At 43.2% G+C, this 19,312-nt stretch overlaps 1 protein-coding gene across 3 annotated transcripts; it reads left to right on the top strand.

Annotated features, from left to right (window-relative positions):
- Positions 1-111: 111 nt before the first annotated feature.
- On the top strand, positions 112-18,021 carry LOC145450172 (uncharacterized). Of its 3 annotated transcripts, none has more exons than XM_080328671.1 (13): positions 112-677; positions 1,914-2,018; positions 3,113-3,256; positions 3,360-3,478; positions 3,865-3,991; positions 5,342-5,383; positions 5,442-5,614; positions 6,806-6,926; positions 11,040-11,186; positions 11,334-11,572; positions 15,138-15,266; positions 15,340-15,495; positions 17,556-18,021. In XM_080328671.1, the coding sequence occupies exons 1-13, from the start codon at positions 554-556 to the stop codon at positions 17,652-17,654; spliced, it is 1,725 nt and encodes a 574-aa protein (XP_080184797.1). In that variant the 5' UTR covers positions 112-553; the 3' UTR covers positions 17,655-18,021. The 3 variants fall into 3 exon arrangements, with proteins under 3 accessions (XP_080184797.1, XP_080184796.1, XP_080184798.1); XM_080328670.1 differs by having other exon boundaries at positions 3,098-3,256; XM_080328672.1 differs by lacking the exons at positions 112-677; positions 1,914-2,018 and adding an exon at positions 2,033-3,065 and having other exon boundaries at positions 3,128-3,256.
- Positions 18,022-19,312: the final 1,291 nt, after the last annotated feature.

Raw genomic sequence — 19,312 nt, 5'->3', positions numbered from 1 at the left:
CAAATATTAAGCAAGACAATAGTGGGTTATGGAGGTCGCGTAAGTTTGAAACGTCACTGATTATTCGGTATGATTGTATCGGTAAATGTTAGATCAGCGAGCTTGAGGACGCGAGAGGCTTCTTGGGCAGTGGAAAACAACGACTGTGCCGTGACAATAGGATTGCGGTATCAATATAATGTGAGCCAGGATCACGCACAAGGCTACCGTTTTCGATCGCCAGGATGAGATATGGCCAGGGTGCTATCGCTATGTTGTCATGAAAATGATCGGGAAATGTTAGATCAACGATTGTGAGGAGGCGAGACACTCCTTGCTAGTGGAAAACAGCGGTCGTGTCGTGACAATAACATTGCAAGTCGATACAATGTGAGATAGAATCACCTGCAATACTCGGTTGCTTAGATTAGATGTGGCCAATGTGCTACAAAGGCTTCGGCTTAACCATGCCTCGATGACTGCCAACATGTTTTTGTTAGATTCGATGTAGTCAGAACCCGCCCCGTAAGTATCTGAGTAAGTTGCCAAGTATTTGTTACCTGTCTGTGCGCGGATGGGCATTTCCAAAGCCTGGGAAATCGTCATTGTAGCGCACGTCTGGTTCGTATTTGTTGCGGCCGAAAAGACATCGTTTGGACGCAGTCTCAAAAGCATGGAGGAAAGCTATGAGGCAACAGGTGGGTACACCAGATTTGCTCCGGCTACCCATTGCGAAAATTGGGCGTAAGATAGGAACGAAGCATGAAGGTATGTCTGCTCATGCTCAATGCTCATATTGCGGTGATAACAAATCGATCGCATTTTCACTCTATACCTTTCAGTCGGTGTGTGGTGAAAATGAAACTGTTTCTTGACATGGCCGTTGGCCAATAATGACCAGGCCATATAAATCAGAAGCGGCGATCGATTATCAATTCACGACAAACAAATCGGCTGTACTTCTGGTTACATATTTGTAACAGATCGTACCGGAAAGCAAATATAAATGTTGTTGATTATCGATAAACTTTGTAATTAAATAGTATATTCATATTGAAATGAACCCGAATATTTTCGGCTGACACTCGTCAGGGGTAATCGTCAGCAACTAGTAGAGAATTGGAAAGAACATTGTATATCAACAATCGTATCACAAAATATGACGTCACCAGCATGAAATTTCGAATGAGAGAGCGTTCAATGTACTATTTTTAGGTGATACACGAACTCCTTTTGTTGACAGAGTTTTGGTTGGTGTATTTTGATAAAAGTTGATTCCAAGGCACACAAATGGAATTGTGAACGGCCTCGACCTACGATTCGAAATCGGTCGTCTCGATAATTATTCGCACAAATCGGATTATCCAACAGATGTTTGCCGATGGCAGAATTAATTGCCTTTGATCGATCAGCATCAATCTTAAGTGGATGAGTTAAGGGTGAGCTTTTCACATCGCGTGACGCACGTGTTCTGATAAATCTGGGGACATGTTGGTTAATGCGGTCCTGCAGACGTCTTGACGTTCTTCCCACGTAGCCACAATCACAGTGGCACCTATATTCGTACACTACATTACTTTGTTGAAGTGCAGGAAGCACGTCTTTGCGTGTTGAAGGGAGCAGTTGTGTTGTTGTAAAAATCACATTGGTTTTGACTGTATCGTAACATTTACCGACAGCAGAAATCAATTGTTTTTCAAAGCGGGTGGAAATGGGGCCAATCCAAGGTAGATGGATATAAACATCTTTTATTGTTCGTGCGGTGGGCTTTGTACAAGATCGCGTGGTTGTCTTTCAAAATCACATATCTCATGTCAACGTTGATAACCGAAAACTTTTAAATCTGCACGCACAGCTACCCTACGCATCAGTTTGTCCGTCTGACGAATGGATGCCAGACGCTTTCAACATGACTATAACTTTTTTGCTTTCAGATACACAATACAAAAGATGTATGCGGCACTGCCAAACGTACTCTGTAATGGATAACAGAAAGCATCCGATTGACTGCTCCTTATCGGTAGACTCAGGGGGACCAGGTGAGGCCTTCGAGTGCAATTACGGCGTAGTGCAGAGATGGGCGTTGGGCAAACTACAACCCGGGACATCGTATTGTGCGGCCGTTGATAACATTTAATGAAAACATTTTCCACCACGATTCGATTAAACTTGATATACTTCAACTTCAGATTAAATTTAGTCTTATTATACGTGATCTTTTAGTAGTTTTTATTTTGTGCATTAGCCCGATGACGTTGACCACGCATTTTGACAATTCTGTTGTTGTTGTTGTTATGTTGAACGTTCCATACGTTAAAACGGAAACTTCTTACATCGCGCCGAGAGTGGGTTTCTAGATTATAGCAGCTACCGGTGGCAGTGTAGCAAATTAAAGCAAGATATTTGTGTCAGTGATGTATGATTGTGCAATGTACACAACAGTGGTCAAATAAGTAGTATTATTGATACCGAGGTAGTGGATGAAACGCCGTAAATTTTTACTCAAGTACAAATCAAAATTGCGATTTCCAAGAAGAAATGTGTAAAGAAAATATTATTCTATGTCCAGTTTTCCAAAAGAAAATGGAAACTGCCGACTTGCGCACTCTTAGGGTCTGTTCCATGTTCACTTCATTCACTCTCTTTTGTGCGTCTGTCGTGCACCTAGCCTTCTGGTCACCGTTGCCGGCATTGCTTTTTAAGACGTGTTGAATACCCGGGGGTTTAAGATGTGAGACCCGGATAAGCCCCTGACACATGGCGGAACCAAGGCTCGAACCAGCTGCCGTTTTCGTCGTGACCGTGTAGTTTTGCACACTGCTCCCTACTGTTTTCGGCCAATAATCGTAATTAGCGTGTGCGTGCGGCCCGCAAGCCAATTCACATCCTGAATGCGCCCCTCTCGCCGTAAAGTTTGCACATGCCTGTCTTAGTCTGAATAAAGTTCCCCTTTTAGTGGACGATTCAGTGATAAGATTATAGCAAACCAACTATTATTACTGAATGAACCCGTGAATGTAAATAACTGGGTTATAGACTTCCAAGTCATTTGAGCTTGATGAACGACCCACTTGAAGCACACAGAAGTAAGTACAGTTATAATCGCACCTTTGTCAAGGAATCTTGTTTAAAGACATATGCGTCGAAGTCGACAGAAACAGCGAAGGTACACCGTCGAAGGCAGTTCACATCGACAAGGAAACGGAATGGTACACATATAGCGAAAATAATCAAGTGAAAGTCGCTCTGAACTTTTCGTGGATGCCTGGACAAGATTGTGAGAACGAATTTTGTTTTGGCTCATATAAGATGTGCATCTGATAGCATTCTTCATATACAGTCGTTTACCATACTAGTTATTACTGTTAATCCTCTCGCAGCCAGCATAAAGAGCCTGCATAAGTATTACTTGGATATTGCGGCTTGGAGTCAGGAATTCCATCCTTTCGCCGAGTGTTTCTCTATACATACACAACTGAATGAATCCTTCCATAAAAATGTGAGTAAATGAATTTCAGGATTGTCGCTGTCTGAGAGTTACTAGATTTTCCGACGGAACTATAGTTATTTTCGTCACCACCGACATTTTGCGTTTTCTAATGGTTTTGCGGACACACCGTTATCGATTAATATGGATACGAAATGAATGAACCTAGCGGTGCCCTGTTGCAGGATTAAAATCTCCATCATGCAATTGTACCTTGTTGTGATGTTCCTAATGAGGTATTTTACATTTTTTCATACCGCCTGATGCTCGCTGTATCTGCTAAATAAGAATTTTAATCTGTTATGCCGCAATACAAATACATCCATCACGGTATTAATAATGATTGTAGATTTGACTTACACTAAATCTGTCGGTGAAGTGGACAAATTCCTTCGCAGGCTCGATTCTATTTCGATTGCTACGGAGTACGAAACGGCACCTCCGTGATACCAGGAACCTCTTACACTGTAAACATAGACAGTCTACCGCGTGGTGCGACCGAGCAGTTCAAAATCACAGTGCCTCGTAAGTTACCTCATGTCGACTATACGCGTCTTCGATTCCTACAATTTCTCATGCCGTCAAGTAATTGCAGAGGTGGTCAGTAACGTAGAAAATTTCTATACTTAGTCTCTAGCAGGCTTTGCGTTTTGCCTTTGTACTACTTACTCAAGAGTTTATGATTTAAGGCTATTTACTTATGTTTGATCAGGCTTTCAGGCAAAACTGCTTACTTTTTGGTCTCTGGGTTTTGAAAAGTAGTAAATAGTTTTGTGGTGAGTTTGCTCAGCGCTCACTTTTACGAGTGAAATCGCCCCTGCATTTCGGAAACTGAATCTATTCTTGAAGTTTGTACCTTCCTATAGTGCGGTGTTTCTCAAACCTTGACCGGTCGCGTACCACTAATTTAATTTTTACTCTACTGCGTACTACCCGGGCCCCTAATGACCATGACAAGTTTTTGAAACTTTTTTTACAACTTCCGGCAGCTTCATAATACTCAGAAGTTATGTAACTTTGCAACTTTCTCGCTTCTCATGCAACTTTTTGCAACTCTTTTCGATTTTTCATGGAACCCTTTTGCAAGTTTTTTCGATTTTTTATGCAACTAACTTTTTACTAGGAATATTTGACGCTATATGTATATAGAGTGCTTGATTATTTCACTGTCGTTTAAATTTGAGGTCCTTTCTGATTTCACGTACGTTCACGTTCAGTCAAGACCGCCGAAAATTATATTTTCGCTGAGTCAATTTTTTCAGGCTACTGATTTTGTTGCAGTCGCCAACATTGAATTTTGCTACAGTGCCTTGGATACGGAACGATTCGAGTATCTCATACCCTAATTTCTAGGAACTTGTCCATAAATGCAACATTTTAGTGGAACTTTTGTGAAAAATAAGGGCAACTTTCCACGGATTTGACTGCAACAATCACTTGCCCTGCTAATGACTTACTTTACTCAAATGTACTGGTATGAATTAGTTAGTGGCGTTATGAATATACCATAACGCCAATTAATTGCACGAAGATGCATTAATTTGGCAGATTCAACAGTTACGTATGCACACTGCACAGGCTATAAGTCTGTATCCAGGGTATAGCATTACTCTCGTATTTTGTACAGTCTCCATTTCGTTTCAGGATATTAACCTTAATGGCCTAGAACTCTCGCTCTCGTTCATTAATAAGCTATGGGCAATTGGGCATGTCGTTTTCAAGTCCCCCGTAGCATATCTTGCCCACCACCTCAATTGGCTTCTATTTTATATATGAATCCGCTTTGCGCCAATAATATCAAGGTGACATTGTAGCATAGTAGCAACACTGACTACTTTGACTACCTGTGATTAATTCGTGTATACCACCATACAGGTTGCACCGACAGGCGACTTTCCAACGTGACTTACTGCGTGGGTACGATTCCACTCGCCTGTATAATATATTCTACGCACGCGGATGTTGTTTTGTTTAGAAACCAGCAAACCCTTGGTAGGAAGGGTGGAGGAGGTATATTGTTCCAATAGGTCTGTCAAGTACTCCTATATCGTTCCACCGGCTTACGGAGATCGCGCTGCTGTCGGCTTATGCGAAAACGGGACGGATTTGCCTTGCAAAATAGCTTTACGGGAATTTCGACAGCTCCAGGTTTGCGTCCATCTCGATTTATTCTTCCTTTGGTTTATATTCGATCGCGGCTACCCACTCAAAAAAGTAACTTTACCGCTGTTAAGGGGCATTCGCGAAGGGCTTGGATACGCATGTCGAAACTTGTAGTGTACAGGTACACAGGCAGAACACCTTTCTTCAAATATCCGTATATATCTTTATCGTACGCCCGTTACGTGTACTGTATACGTTAAAGTGTACATCTGTACAAGTACACATTGTGCGCTCCCATTATTATTCAAATGAAGGTTGTGGGTAAATCAAATTGGTCACGGAATATCATCAGCTGTGCCACGAACTTGACGGAGTGTTACGTCACCATACCGTAGACTCAAATCCTGATCGTAGCGTGTCTGACTATCGCGTAACCGCAGTAGGTTAGTTATCAATATAGTCTGACTGAAGCGTGCGAGACAACAGGTATCGACTATTACCTGGGTGTGGGATTTCCCGACGCGTCAACTCAATTTACATATGCGCGGAGAATGTTTTGTGTACCGACTAACGTACCACTATTTTTACGAATGCGGAACGTACAAATATTTTCCCACTATACTGCTTAACACCACTCGGTGGCCGATGACTGTCACCAATTTTATGCGAAGTGAATTTATTGCGTTTGCGTGGGACTGCTTTGAGTATTTTGCCATATATTTCTCCTATATCAATATATGCGTAAGTATATGGTGTCTTTGACATCGGTAGCGGTATAACTTGAAAACATTTACCAGTAAGCGTCGGCTATCAATATGATATACGCGGTTTCATGAGTTTGCTTCGCAGTCGGCTAACGACATAAATGATGACAACCCTGCCCGTAAAACCACTCCATTTTGTGCGCAGTTCGTTAAAGTCGGGGACAATATTTTTATGATATGCTATAAGTGAAACAGTTTTTGTAACCTTTGTACAGGCGCCAATTTTGTTAGCATGTACATTTTCAATTAGTAATCTACAAATAGTGCGCCACATATTATTCTCCGCGTTGCATATGATTTATAGACCAGTTTTGTGCATGGGTGGAAGTGTATAGTGTATACTCACTACTCGGTACTCATGTTTCATTCACATCACGAACGCAGTAAATCATCAAAATATATCTAGCGCGCTAGACAGATAGACTGCTACTGTACAAAACGAGCATCGTAGGGACGAAATATTGTTTTTCAGCCAAAAGGTACCTTGTACAACATGGGCATCGACTCTTCCGCCGACTTATCGATAGGCTACTCCATATACGTCGAAGGAGATGTCGCACCGAATCGAAACTATTCTCTTGTGGATTTCTCAGGTCTGTACCACTACCAAAGTCGCGGTATGGCGGTTGTAGCCTTATTATACTTCTTTCAGTTCGTTTTAGTGTCTCATTGTTATGTACGACTCAAATCATCTGAGTGACACGTCGATACTGCTTATATCATTGAACCGATATAACTACAGTTCATTGGAATGATGATCAATCAGTAGAGCGACATAAATATAGGTCATATCAGCGGCACATCGCCCCGCGCCTTTTAAAAATCTCTCAATCCTCAGATAAGTGCATCACATGCAGGTACACACGAAACCAAGCAAGTTCACAGAAAACAATTTCTTTGACGATTGTACGACATTGCCTATTCGTTTACTATATAGGCTATATCCGCAAATTCGTCAATCTTCATGCTTCGCACTATTTTCTGTGAGGTTTATTCAATTCAATTTATTTCATTTCAATACACCTAGGGTTACCATATTTTGGAAATGTGAAAAGAGGATACCTTTTGAAAATTTTCAGATTTACAATAATGGAGTAAAATCCGAAAAACATGGTAAATTTTTCTCGACTTGGTGGTTGTTTGACTAAAAAAATGAAAGGTTAGTTTTCCGACTCGACTCCAGAAATAAACGCTTTTGTTGAATTCTGCGTTGGTGACTATAAAAAGGTCAACTTTCCGGCTCAACTCACGAAATCCCGCCGTAACGTTACTTGAGTACTGCATTCCTATATCTCAGTCGAATTTTGACCTATATTTAGCAAATATTTTCAAAAAAGAGGAATAATTCTTTAAAAAAGAGGACATATGGGCGTCCTCCTAGGACACTTTCAAAAAAGAGGACAAATTCTCTTTAAAGAGGGCGTATGAGAGGACTATCTACACCACAAGACTACGATGCAATGGAAGATAGGAAGATGTCGAAACGACTTGGAGTAGTCTTCGAAATCAGACGCCCATCTGGCCTAGGCGATGTAACAAAGGAGCCATGCTCATTGCTCAAGTGCACACTGAATCATTTGTATATGCAAGTTTTCGTAGGTAACTTTCGGGCGTGACACCCTCGGATGGTGCGAAAATTGCATGGTGGTCGAGAAAGCTTAATGCAATCAACGCACAAGCACATATTGTGAAACCGGGGGTGTACGATGACTAAGTTATCGCAAGCCCCGGTTAAAACCATGTCTTCCTTTGCCCGAAATCTTGCGGCAACCACTACAGCACTTTCGAATTCGCTCCATTCGCGGCATCCGCTGCGTCACGAATCTGTAAAAACTCGGTTGAAAGCACTGACGGGCGCTTCGTCTAAGTCAGTCATAAGGCGCTCCGGGTGGAGTTGAACGCCGTGGCTTCCCGCTTTCGTTGCTAACTCCGTGAATAAAGTCACGTAGTCCTGCACGGTAGTACGCTGCAGCAGCGCGCAAACTGCAGGAAACTCTACGTCTTCGAACACCGCCCTAATCGTACAGATCTGGTAGCAAAAGGCAGGGCTTATCTTGGAGGTTCCGTCTACATTCCACACGCTACAACTTGCAAGTTTTCGGAGCGACTCTAATGATCCAACAGCGACTATTCTGTTATCTCCGTCTATGTCGAGGACGAAGTCTTCTCCGCTCTCGGGGCTGTGAAGAAATTCGGGACCGATCAAATCCCTCAAACTTTCCGGGTCTTTATCCAAATGCCTTTTCCTTGATCTACGCGCTACCTGCGTAAGCGCTGATTCGCTGGGCAAAAGGTCTTTCGCTATCTCGCAGAAATTTTGCGTATGACGCTGTACGATTGCCGTCGGCAACTGGCTTGTGCTGGCTGCTTCCTTTCGAATATCACCGACCATCTGCAGCACAAGATATCTCTGATGGTCTGCCTCGTGAGTGTGAGGCTTGCGTGCGTATACCTTCCCGTCCTCGTCGTCGAAATTTGCAGTTCCCCGAAGCGTGGCTGTTCCAGTGCAGTCGTTTTTTTCGCAGCGGAAATAGTGGTTGTTTCCGCGGCTGCGTTGATGTCGGTACAGGAATCCGCTGTACGCTAGCTTCGCCTTTCCGCGACTGGAGGGAACGAATCCGTACGCCGCACTGCTCATGGCGACTGCCGAACGCATTATGACCGCACTGTGTGTTCTTTTACTAGCGTCACTCAATCGATACGCTGCTTTCGATGGTTTTTGTCACTCGAATGAACTTTCGTGAATCAGCCGAGCTGCCGCTCAGCGGATATGTCACTTGTGTTTAGTGCCACTCAACGGAGCTTGGGATGTTTGTCACTCAAACGAATGATGCGAATGGATTTGTTCTATGATTTTCATCTATATATGGTAATTGACACTCGGCTGTAATCATATTAGTTTTCTATCGAGATAGTGATAGCGAGATAGCGTACTGGGAAGAAATGCGTCCGGCTTCTTGATCGGTGTGTCGTGGGTTCGATCCCCGGCCGGGTCAGACCAAAGACTGGAAAACTGGTATCCGCGGCTATCCTGCTAAGCGCTCAGCAATCACGGACAGCATGGAGGAGACAAAATGGGGGTGTAGACTAGATGACCTTACTATAGAGGCCGTATCGCATCGCATCTCCGTCGTCAAAGCATCGCGATGTTGCAGGCGAAAAATAATATCATCTCTCTCTCTCCCTCTCTAATGGACGGTCACTTGATGAGTGATTATTATTATTCAGAGATATCTGAAACCATTAGGTCTGGATATCTCTGTTATTTACATTCGTCGAATTTCAATTACCGATATGACAATCGAAAAAAGACACACTTGCAACGCAACTGATGACCTTTCACCCAAATGATTATTCGTCACTCGACGACTCAAGCGGTCTAACATTATCGCCGTTCGCGAGCAGAGGTGGTCAAAGTAGTCATGGTCGCTACTTAAGTAGAAGTAACGCCGTAGAAGTAGGAGTGGTGGTTCACAAGTAAGTTAGTAGAAGTAGCCTAAAATCATGGCTACTTAAAAAGTAGTTTGAGTAGGCAAAATCTACTTCAAAAAGTAGAGTAGAAGTACTTCGTTACTGACCACCTCTGTTCGCGAGTGCCACTAAGATGAACTATCCCAGAAAGGAATGAAGGAACTAAGAATGTTTTACTTGCTTGATCAAATTACTACTTTTCACTCAACTGAGCTACAGTCCATTTGAATGACGCATTGCTAGATGCCCCACTTTTATCGTTTGAATGACATAAACGTAGCTCACATTAACAACGCATTGAAAAGTGCCACTTTAATAGTTTGAGTGACGTGACAGTTCGTTTGATTGATATAAAGGCAGTTCATTCGGGTGACACATAGAGCAAGCGCTGCTTTTACAGTTTCAGTGACATAAACAGATTTCATTTGTGTGGTACGTTGTAAATGCGACCGCTTTAATCGGTCGAGTAACAGAAATACAGGCTACGCATTGGCACGTTCTATTTGAATCAATTGAATCCCGAACCTAACCATCGTAGGTATTTCACACTCAAATGAACTCGAACCTAAGTGAACTTGAGTATTCTGACATTCAAACGAATATCATCGGCATTTTTCGCCCAAATGAACTGTCACTCAATGACACTCATCGCGCTGAACAAAGAGCATCATAACTGGCCGTTTTCGTTACGTTTATAATTCTAGTATGTGATGTTTATGAACGAATGAATAATGCATGCATATTTCTGAAATGCGACCCTTGCCAGATCCGTTACCCCGCGTTTCGCCAGACGGATAATTTCCGATGCTAGTTTCTTGAAACAATCCACTGTGGGAGGAAAAGATGTGTATTTACCGGCTCTAAACCTTAACGTAGTGTGCAAATCGAGCCATCAGCAGTTTGCGGTACCAATTAAGCTTACACATTCATTCCAATGACCGAAAACGATTGAAACACACATATCCTTATGTAGATTGTAGATATATCCCAGGTTTGCAATGGGCTATTTTGACGTGTGACACCTTCTTGGGTGGATACTGGATATATCCCGTTTAGGATCAGTGTATTTGATTCGTATTTCACTGATCAAAATTGGTGATAAGAAAAATTTGGTGCCAGAGAGTTGGTTTTCATTAATTTTAAATCGGCGAAATACACGAGTTTCGTTTACAGTGATCAGCACACTGTTCAACGCTCAGCTCGTCGATTGAATGTTGATTTTCCTTCTGTTACAGTATGTCACTCGCCCAACGCGCTGAAGCTTACGGTCGTTTGCGCGTCGATTGCGGTGTTTGCACTTTTGCTGATGACGTTCATGGCACTTGCGTATGTGTTCCGAAATAAAATCTCGTGCTTGAGATTACAGCAACAACAACCCAGCGGTGAGACATTTAAAATGGAATTGTTTTAAAACTCCATTCGTTTTGAATGCAACCCTAGTACCAACGCTGATTACTTTGACCATATCTGCCTGCATACTCTGCATACTCTATTAGTGTCTGGTCGTGAATAAGTCATATCCGCTTCAGTGCTCGTGCATGTCAACGCGCCCAATGACTTTCCCGGGGACATACCGCTTTTCCCGAAAGTGTCCGTCTACGTCGTGTTCTCCGAGGACGACGACCAACACGTCAAAGTGGTGCACGCGTTCTGCCAATTTCTGATGGGTGATCTCGGATTCGAGGTGGTCAACCATCTCTGGCAGCAGAACGTGGCGGCGCAGAATTACGTGCGGTTCATGCTGGAGAAGTTTCAGAACTCGGACAAGGTAATCGCGCGGTGTGCTTTAGTTTTATATGTCGGTACATCAGACATCGTCACTAACGACGTACCTTCATATTTTTCGAGTACTTAAGTAGGTTTTTGCCTTGATGTACTACTTACTCAAGAAGTTTAATTTGTTTATAGACTAGTTTCATTTGTTTTTTCACAGTTTTTGATGTTTGTTTGTTTGCGGTATACATTCTGTTTGTCGACTACAGTGGTCATTTACAATAGGCCCATTTTCTTTATTTTTTATTCCGTAGCTGCCTACTTGTAGCACGGCCCCCACTTCTATGCATTTATAAGACACCGTTTACACCAGGGGTTCTCAACCTGGGGGCGCGCCCCCCTTGGGGGCGCGAGAAATTTTTGTCAATTTTGTCAATGTCTGCATAAATTGTGAATAAACATGTATTTCACAACCATTCCGAAGAGACGATTATTGAAGATTAAACTTAATTCGTAATCTAGAAAGCTTGCCAAACTCAAACTCCAGCAGTCGCGCTCAACGGAGTATAGGCTGACTTCAACTTCATTTGAGCAAATTTTTGATATTCTTTGAAGATTTAGAGAATTTCCTACGTGCAAATCATTCATTAATTCATAGCTTTGGCGTAACCTAAATCTCTGTGCGCTAGGTAGCTGTTGTTGATAGCTGGCGAACTGCACTGCCCAAGACAGACTTAGTTGCAATATAGGTTGCCCGGTTTCGCCCTCAATTTGCTATAAATCAACACAATTTAATTCAATTCCAAAACTGATCAAATTTAGCATGGCAGGACAGAACGACGCCACTGTAGTCACTACCAGCATCAGGATTAGTCTCAGTGCAACCTACCTTGAAATTAATTGATGTCCTTTTCAATGTTTTTTTTTGATATTTTCAAACAAGTTTGGGGAAGTTTGTCAGCAATGTAAAAGACTAAACAACTGGAATGCGGATTCCCTGGGCAGCCCGTATACGGTCGCATGCGGCCGTAGAAGGGGATTTGTGCGGCCGTCGACGCCTAATTCAATTAGTATGTGTTGGCAGCCGTAGACATGCAAATTGCAATTGCGAATTCACTCCCGAATTTTCGAGATATTTTATTTAATCTTGAAATTTTCTTCGCGCTCCGCGCAATTCAACAAGACTTCATTTTTCGATTTTAATTGGAGCAGGAATGGCAATCCTCAAGAAATAACAATTCATTCGCAGCTCTGAGCAATTTTCGCGCTCGGCGCGACAATATGCACTCCCAGCAACTATTCATAACATTGCCACTCGCGATTTCGGTGCGGACAATATGCCGTTGTGAAAAGTAGAATAGTCCGGATTTCACCGGGAATGGATATGGACAGTTTACCATAGGTATTTTGTGTCCAGATCGTTCATTGCGGCTATGCCCTGGAATGCGGCCTTGGGCTACATAAGTAATCGAAATGCGGCCATGATTAGCAAGAAGGTTGCCCACCTCTGTATTAGATGATGTGCTCTTTTTGACATGACGATAAATGTCAGGGGGGCGCGATTTTTTTGACCATCGCCAAGGGGGGCGCGTGTCAAAAAAGGTTGAGAACCGCTGGCTTACACGGATGAGACGGCGAGGAGGAGCCAATAGATAAACCTCCAACTCCAACACTTAGGTAGCCTGTATTGGTTTTTGATGTTAAATTACTTACTGTCACACTTAGTATTATGAACAGTAGAAAGTGGTTTTGGGAAACGTTTGCAACGCTTTTCTGAGCGAAATTGTCATTAGAACCGCGTGAAATGGCCCCTGCTGCATCACGTTGACTTAACAAAGCGAATATACTTTCGAAAATTGCGCCTATTTGTATAGTGTCATCAGTCATTTTTCGTTAGTCGCGGAGATATACAATACATCTTGCATTTTCGGAAGAAGCCACCTGAAAGTATGCGACCCTCGGCCAAATCTACTTTTTAAAAGTATTACTTATATATTACTTTCATACCTTCATTTTCTACTTCCACTTGATGTGGGTACATAATACATACATCTTGGAAACTGCTATGCTCATTGCTCATACTTCTTTAGTAGGCCTAGCAACGCTGTGTTGGCCAGCTCTGCGGAAGATATCGGTCTAGTTTCTATAGACAGCCTAACACTATCATGGGGTGAACAGAAAATTTTCAATTTTTTTATTATTTATTTTTATACAATAAATAGAAACTTTCTTCTCCTGTAGCAAAGCGGTTACTGGCTGGAATTGAACCAAATTTTGTGTGTAAGCTTAAATTAGGTAACCTAACAGTTTTATCAGGTGGCCAGTACGATTTGCGAGAAAAAGTCATTTTTGAAGAGCCCTACTGAACATGTTTACTGACCACGGTGTCTCTTGACATTTCCAAGATGTCATCGGTAGAGGTGCAGGCATCCGGACACATTATGAACAATCACGTTATTTTGAGATACAAAACGAGAACTGGCGTCACCAACAGATATTTTTGAAACATCGATGATGAAGCATCCCTTGTGCCTGTCACTTTGCGAATGCACCGCAACGACTGCAGAATTGCATACTAGCGGTACATTCTCCCTCTTTTCGTCAAGGTATTGTTTCAAGTCGCTGCGGTGTAGTAGACACTCCTCATGCCACCAATTGCTGCAAGTTTTGCATTGAACCATGGTTTCATCACCTTCTCCAGTTGATTTACACATACAGCAAATTTGATCATCTCGTGTTGTTGGATTTTCTTGAGGTGTCGAATCAGTGATTGGAATTTCTTCATCATTATCGGTGCTTTGTGGAGATCTCTCTTGTTTCAACGCGTCATTAATTTCATCCTCGCGGTCTTCTAAGAATTTAATCAACAATTTTCTACGCTCTTTTAAGCCTTTCTTTTCCAATAGGTGCTTTTCTCAAGAAATCCATTTTGATACGTGATGCATGACCACGACTTGCGACCATGCCGCCTCATATATCGACACTACTCTCCCATAAACACTTTTTGTTTTTTACCCAACTTTTTGACCATATCCTTCTCGATATATTGTTGCCGTTCTAATCACTCCGAATGATTGATAGCATTCTCCCGAACCACGCTATGACGGCATAATTTGATCAACTCCAGTGGTGCGTAACTTGGAAAGCAAGACCTGCTGACTTGCATATCTGGGCCAACTCTGCAATCAGTGATTCGTAGCTCTTGTATTCCTTGATTATTCGCAATTTTCGAGGCAATCAATCAATCAGTTCAGTAATTTTCATCATTTCAAAACATCACAAGACTGCGATACCATGAAAAGAGACGAAGGTATCGAAACAACTTGGAGATTGGAGTAGCCTTTAAGATCAGGCACCCACCTTAGCCTAGGCGAAGTAAAGAAGAGGCATGCACATTGCACACTGAATGAAAAGTAATGCAGAGAATATAAAACGCAAGCGACAAAATGAGGTGGCATGTGGCGAAAGGCGAGGTCGATGTTAGGTCGTTGTCCGGTAATCCTGAAGACTGGCTATAGTACTCAACTTATCGCCCCATGAAACAAAGAGTGGCGTCAAAATATGGATTTTAACAAACATGCTGTTACGTAGTATAATTGGGCTACGAATCACCCGCACAGGTCCTCGTGATTTGTTCAAGAGGAATGCGAAACGTACTCTCCAAGGACGACGATTGGAAGAATATGCAATCGGGCGTCGTTAATCAAGCGCTGATGCAAGTTTTCGGGAATTACAAGGACAAATGCTTGGTATACATTGTCAACACGTCGTATAGGCTATAAATAATCGCTCGATACTTTTGATCACGTGATTTTTCGACAGCTGGCCTATTTCGACTACAGCAGCGCGGATGACATCCCGTGGCAATTTCCCGATTACAAAAAGCGATATAACCTGATGAAGGAAATGAACGCGCTGTTTTTCGCCTTGACCGGAGTCGAGCAACTGCAGCAGGGAAGGAAATTATATGTGTCGGAGGTATTATGATTGTATGTATATACTATATTCAGAAGAGACTCTATAAGAGGTACATAACTTCAGTACACATCACCATCATCATTTTATTAAATTAACTATCAAATCAATACACATCACATGATTGCAATATAATGAAAATATAGGAGGGTGCCGAAACGACTTGGAGTAGCCTTTAAATCAGACATCCACCTTGGTCCACAGCATATAAATAAGAAGCATGCACAATTTGCGCACTAGATTTAAGAAAGGATGACAAAAGGAAGCGACAAATATGATACTGCATGTGTCGGTAGGCGAGGTCGATATATACGGATATACAATATAAAAGGTACGCCACGCGGGGGCCTGGATGTGCAACTGACAAATCGCTTCGCAAAAGATTTGGTGTTCTACACATAGAAGATAGGAGGAAGCTAGAAATTGCCAAGTTTATGTATCAGTTCCACTGCGGTCTTTGCTCCGAATATTTCAATGATTTCTTTACCTCGGAATCAAAAGCGCAGGAGTACGACACACGCGCGTCCACTTCGGCCAATTATCATATGATCGACCGAAAAGATCATCGCTCTATCAACTATGCCGAATCCTGCCAGCTATCCGACAGTCGACGAGCATGTCCATACCACATTCAACTCGAAATACTAACTATTTCTACTAAATAAATACTAGTCCGCCCTCGATTACAGGACCTCGACCTGTCCGATCTCACCTTCCGTTACATGCCATCACCTCATTTTTGTCGCTTGCTTCTATATATTATCTTATACTTTTCATTCAGTCTGCATGCCTCCTCTTTACATCGCCTAGGCCCAGGTAGGTGTCCGATTCCAAGTTGTTTCGACCTCTTCACAGTATCGCAGTTTATGCGGTGTATTGCACTGATAAAAAAATTGCTAATAAACCGAACCGATAAGTCAGATTGTGGTCCGGTAATCTTGAGGGCTGGCTAGTATTGATTCCGTAGGATATTTCGACTTGAATGTGGACAATGTCCACTGGACATGCTCGACGGGAGTCGGATAGCACGGTCCGGCATACTTGATAGATCGCTGAGTTTTCTTGTATTCCGTCCTGGTCGTATGGTAGTTGCTCTTCGGGGACGCGCGTGTGTTGTAGTTGTGCGCTTTTGATTCCGAGGCGAAGCAGTCGTTGAAATTTGTCGGACTGTGACCACAATGGAACTGATATACATAAACTTTGCAATTTCAAGCTTACTCGTGTCTTCTATGTTTAGAACGCCAAACATTTTGAGTAGCGATTTATCAGTTACACATGTAGGCCCCTCGGGACCTTGGCAATGATACCGAATTGAATAATATCCATATTAAAATAAACCCAAATATTTTCGGCTGACATTCCTCGGAGTCATCGTCAGCAACGAGTGAGAATTGAGAATATATACAGACTACAGAGGTTGTCAGTAACGACGAAGTACACTTTTACTTGTTCGAAGAACTCGAGTATATTATGGCCACTTGCAGAACTTACTCGAGTGGTTATGTTATTATTAGACAACTTCCATTTTCTTGCCACTTTTTGGTAAAACTACTTCGTTTTATCGTATTGAAACTTGGAACGTAGTTTAGGGATGTTTGCGTCACTCTGATCTGATACAGTGAAATTGTCATAACAACCGATGGGCAAAGAGCCGCGTATCACGTTAACAGAATATATTTTCGAAATTTCACCTATTTGTTTTGTCATTGGTTGCGAAGATGCACCCTGCAAATTCAAAAGTAACCACCTCCGTATAACTGCCATGGTGTCCGATTTCAAAGGCCACTTCAAGTCGTTTCGTTGCATGGCATCGCGATCTTGTGGTGTATGAATAAGACGCTGAACTGAAACTGCTAAGAGTGCGCGACTTCAACTCCTGAACTAATGGACAAGCCATCATGTTCCTGCATTTTGCAATTGCGATGTAAAAATGAGATATGTATTTGGCGGACAGGCAGGGAAATTGACTGGTTCCGGTGGTTGATAATCACTACTCTAAATCACCACCTCAATCCGCCCCTGTCGCCATAGCCGTTTTGCTCTGAACTTTGCCCCTTTTGCAGATTGAAAACTATTTGGGTTCGGAAAAACCCACGAGATATGCCTCCGAGTTGCGTGAAGCCATCGCTGATATGAGATCGTTGAAAAGTACAGAGGTGTGACTGTGTCAGCGCGAGGCGATAAGCCGCACTGTGCGCTATCATCGTAGAATGCCTGGATCGGATTCTAGCGTTGCTCGCCTAAGGAATGATTATCCGAAGCGAACCAATAAATCTCAGCCGTGAAATAATATGGAACGCCGCGAGGACAGCAATTGGAGTAGGCCTATAATGTTGGATAATGTGCTGCTACCCGTGGCTGACTTGAATGCTGTTATAATAAAACACTCAAGTTTCGTCTTCATACCGAGTACGTAGCCAACATGCTACCCGTCTACATCTGTCCTATCGTATTCGTATTATTATTGTTTCTTTATTTATATTTTGCATGTCCTCTCCTCGAGAGACTGAATAGAAAGTTGCTGAAGAATGTCTGTATTTTGAGTTCCACGCCGAAGTCTAGGTCTGGAATTTCGACACTTTTGCTTCTGCGTAGTCGGTATACTAAAATTGAGACGAACCGACAGCATTGACCGGATAGTGCAGAAGTGAATGAGAGTCCACCGAAAACGCCGGCTAAACTGTCTCTATATGATTTCTGGCTGTGCTCTGGCCTCTTAATTGTACTATATCTGGGCGAACGGAGGCCTCTCAGTACGATTGTAGGTAGGCGAGCTGTTGTCACCTTGTGCAAGATATCTGGGCGAACGGAGGCCTCTCAGTGGGATTCTATGCAAGCTGAGACCACTTTCTGCGACAACTTGGCGAGCTGTGGCCTCTGTACGATACGTGGGCGAACTGAGGCTTCTCTGTACGATTCTAGACGAGCTGTGGCTTCTTTATGCAAATATATGGGCGAACGGAAGCCTTTCTGTGCGATTCTAGGCGAGCTATGTGTGTTATCTGGGCGAACAGGGGCCTCTAGATATATGATTGCAGCCGAACTGTGGCCTCTTTGTACCATATCTGAGCGAATGAAGGCCACTCGGTGCGATTTCAGGCGAGCTGTGACCGCTTTGTGATAAATCGTGACGAGCTGTCGCCTCTTTGTATGATATCTGGGCCAACGGCGGCCTCCAGTGCGATTGTAGGGTGTAGGCGAGCTGTGGACTCTTTGCACGATATCTGGGTGAACGGGGGCCTCTAGATATGATTGCAGCCGAGCTGTGGCCTCTTTGTATGATATCTGGGCGAACGGAGGCCTCTAGGTACGATTGTGGGCTAGCTAGCCGTGGTCTCTTTGTACGATGTCTGGGTGAACGGAGGCCGCTCGGTAGGCGAGCAGAGGCCTCGTTGCACGATATCCTGACGACCTGTGGCCTCTCCGTATGGTACCTGGGCGAACAGAGGTGTCTCAGTACGATATATGGGCGAACGGAGACCTCTGTACGAATGTATGATATCTGGGCCTACAGGGGCCTCTAGGTGCGATTGTAGGCGAGCTGTGGCCTCTAGGTATGATTGTAGACGAGCTGTGGCCTCTTTGTACGATATCTGAGCGAACGGCGTTCTCTTGGTAAAGCAGCTGTGCGATTTGTGACCTGTCTCTACGATTCTAGGGGAGATGTAGTCTCAATGTAGGGAATGTGGTCGACCGGAGGCCTCTCGGTACGATTTGCGGGCGAGGTGAACCCTCTGTACAATATCTGAGCGAGCTTTGGAATCTCAGTGCAATTTCTAGGCGAACTGTAGCCTGTTTGTACGATATCTGAGCGAGCCGA

Source organism: Botryllus schlosseri, chromosome 11 (genome assembly GCF_051294905.1).
Source record: "Botryllus schlosseri isolate E-star chromosome 11, Bs_hap1, whole genome shotgun sequence".
Lineage (NCBI taxonomy): Eukaryota > Metazoa > Chordata > Ascidiacea > Stolidobranchia > Styelidae > Botryllus > Botryllus schlosseri.
The sequence above is the reverse complement of the archived record's forward strand: the minus strand, read 5'-3'. Positions and strand labels throughout refer to the sequence as shown.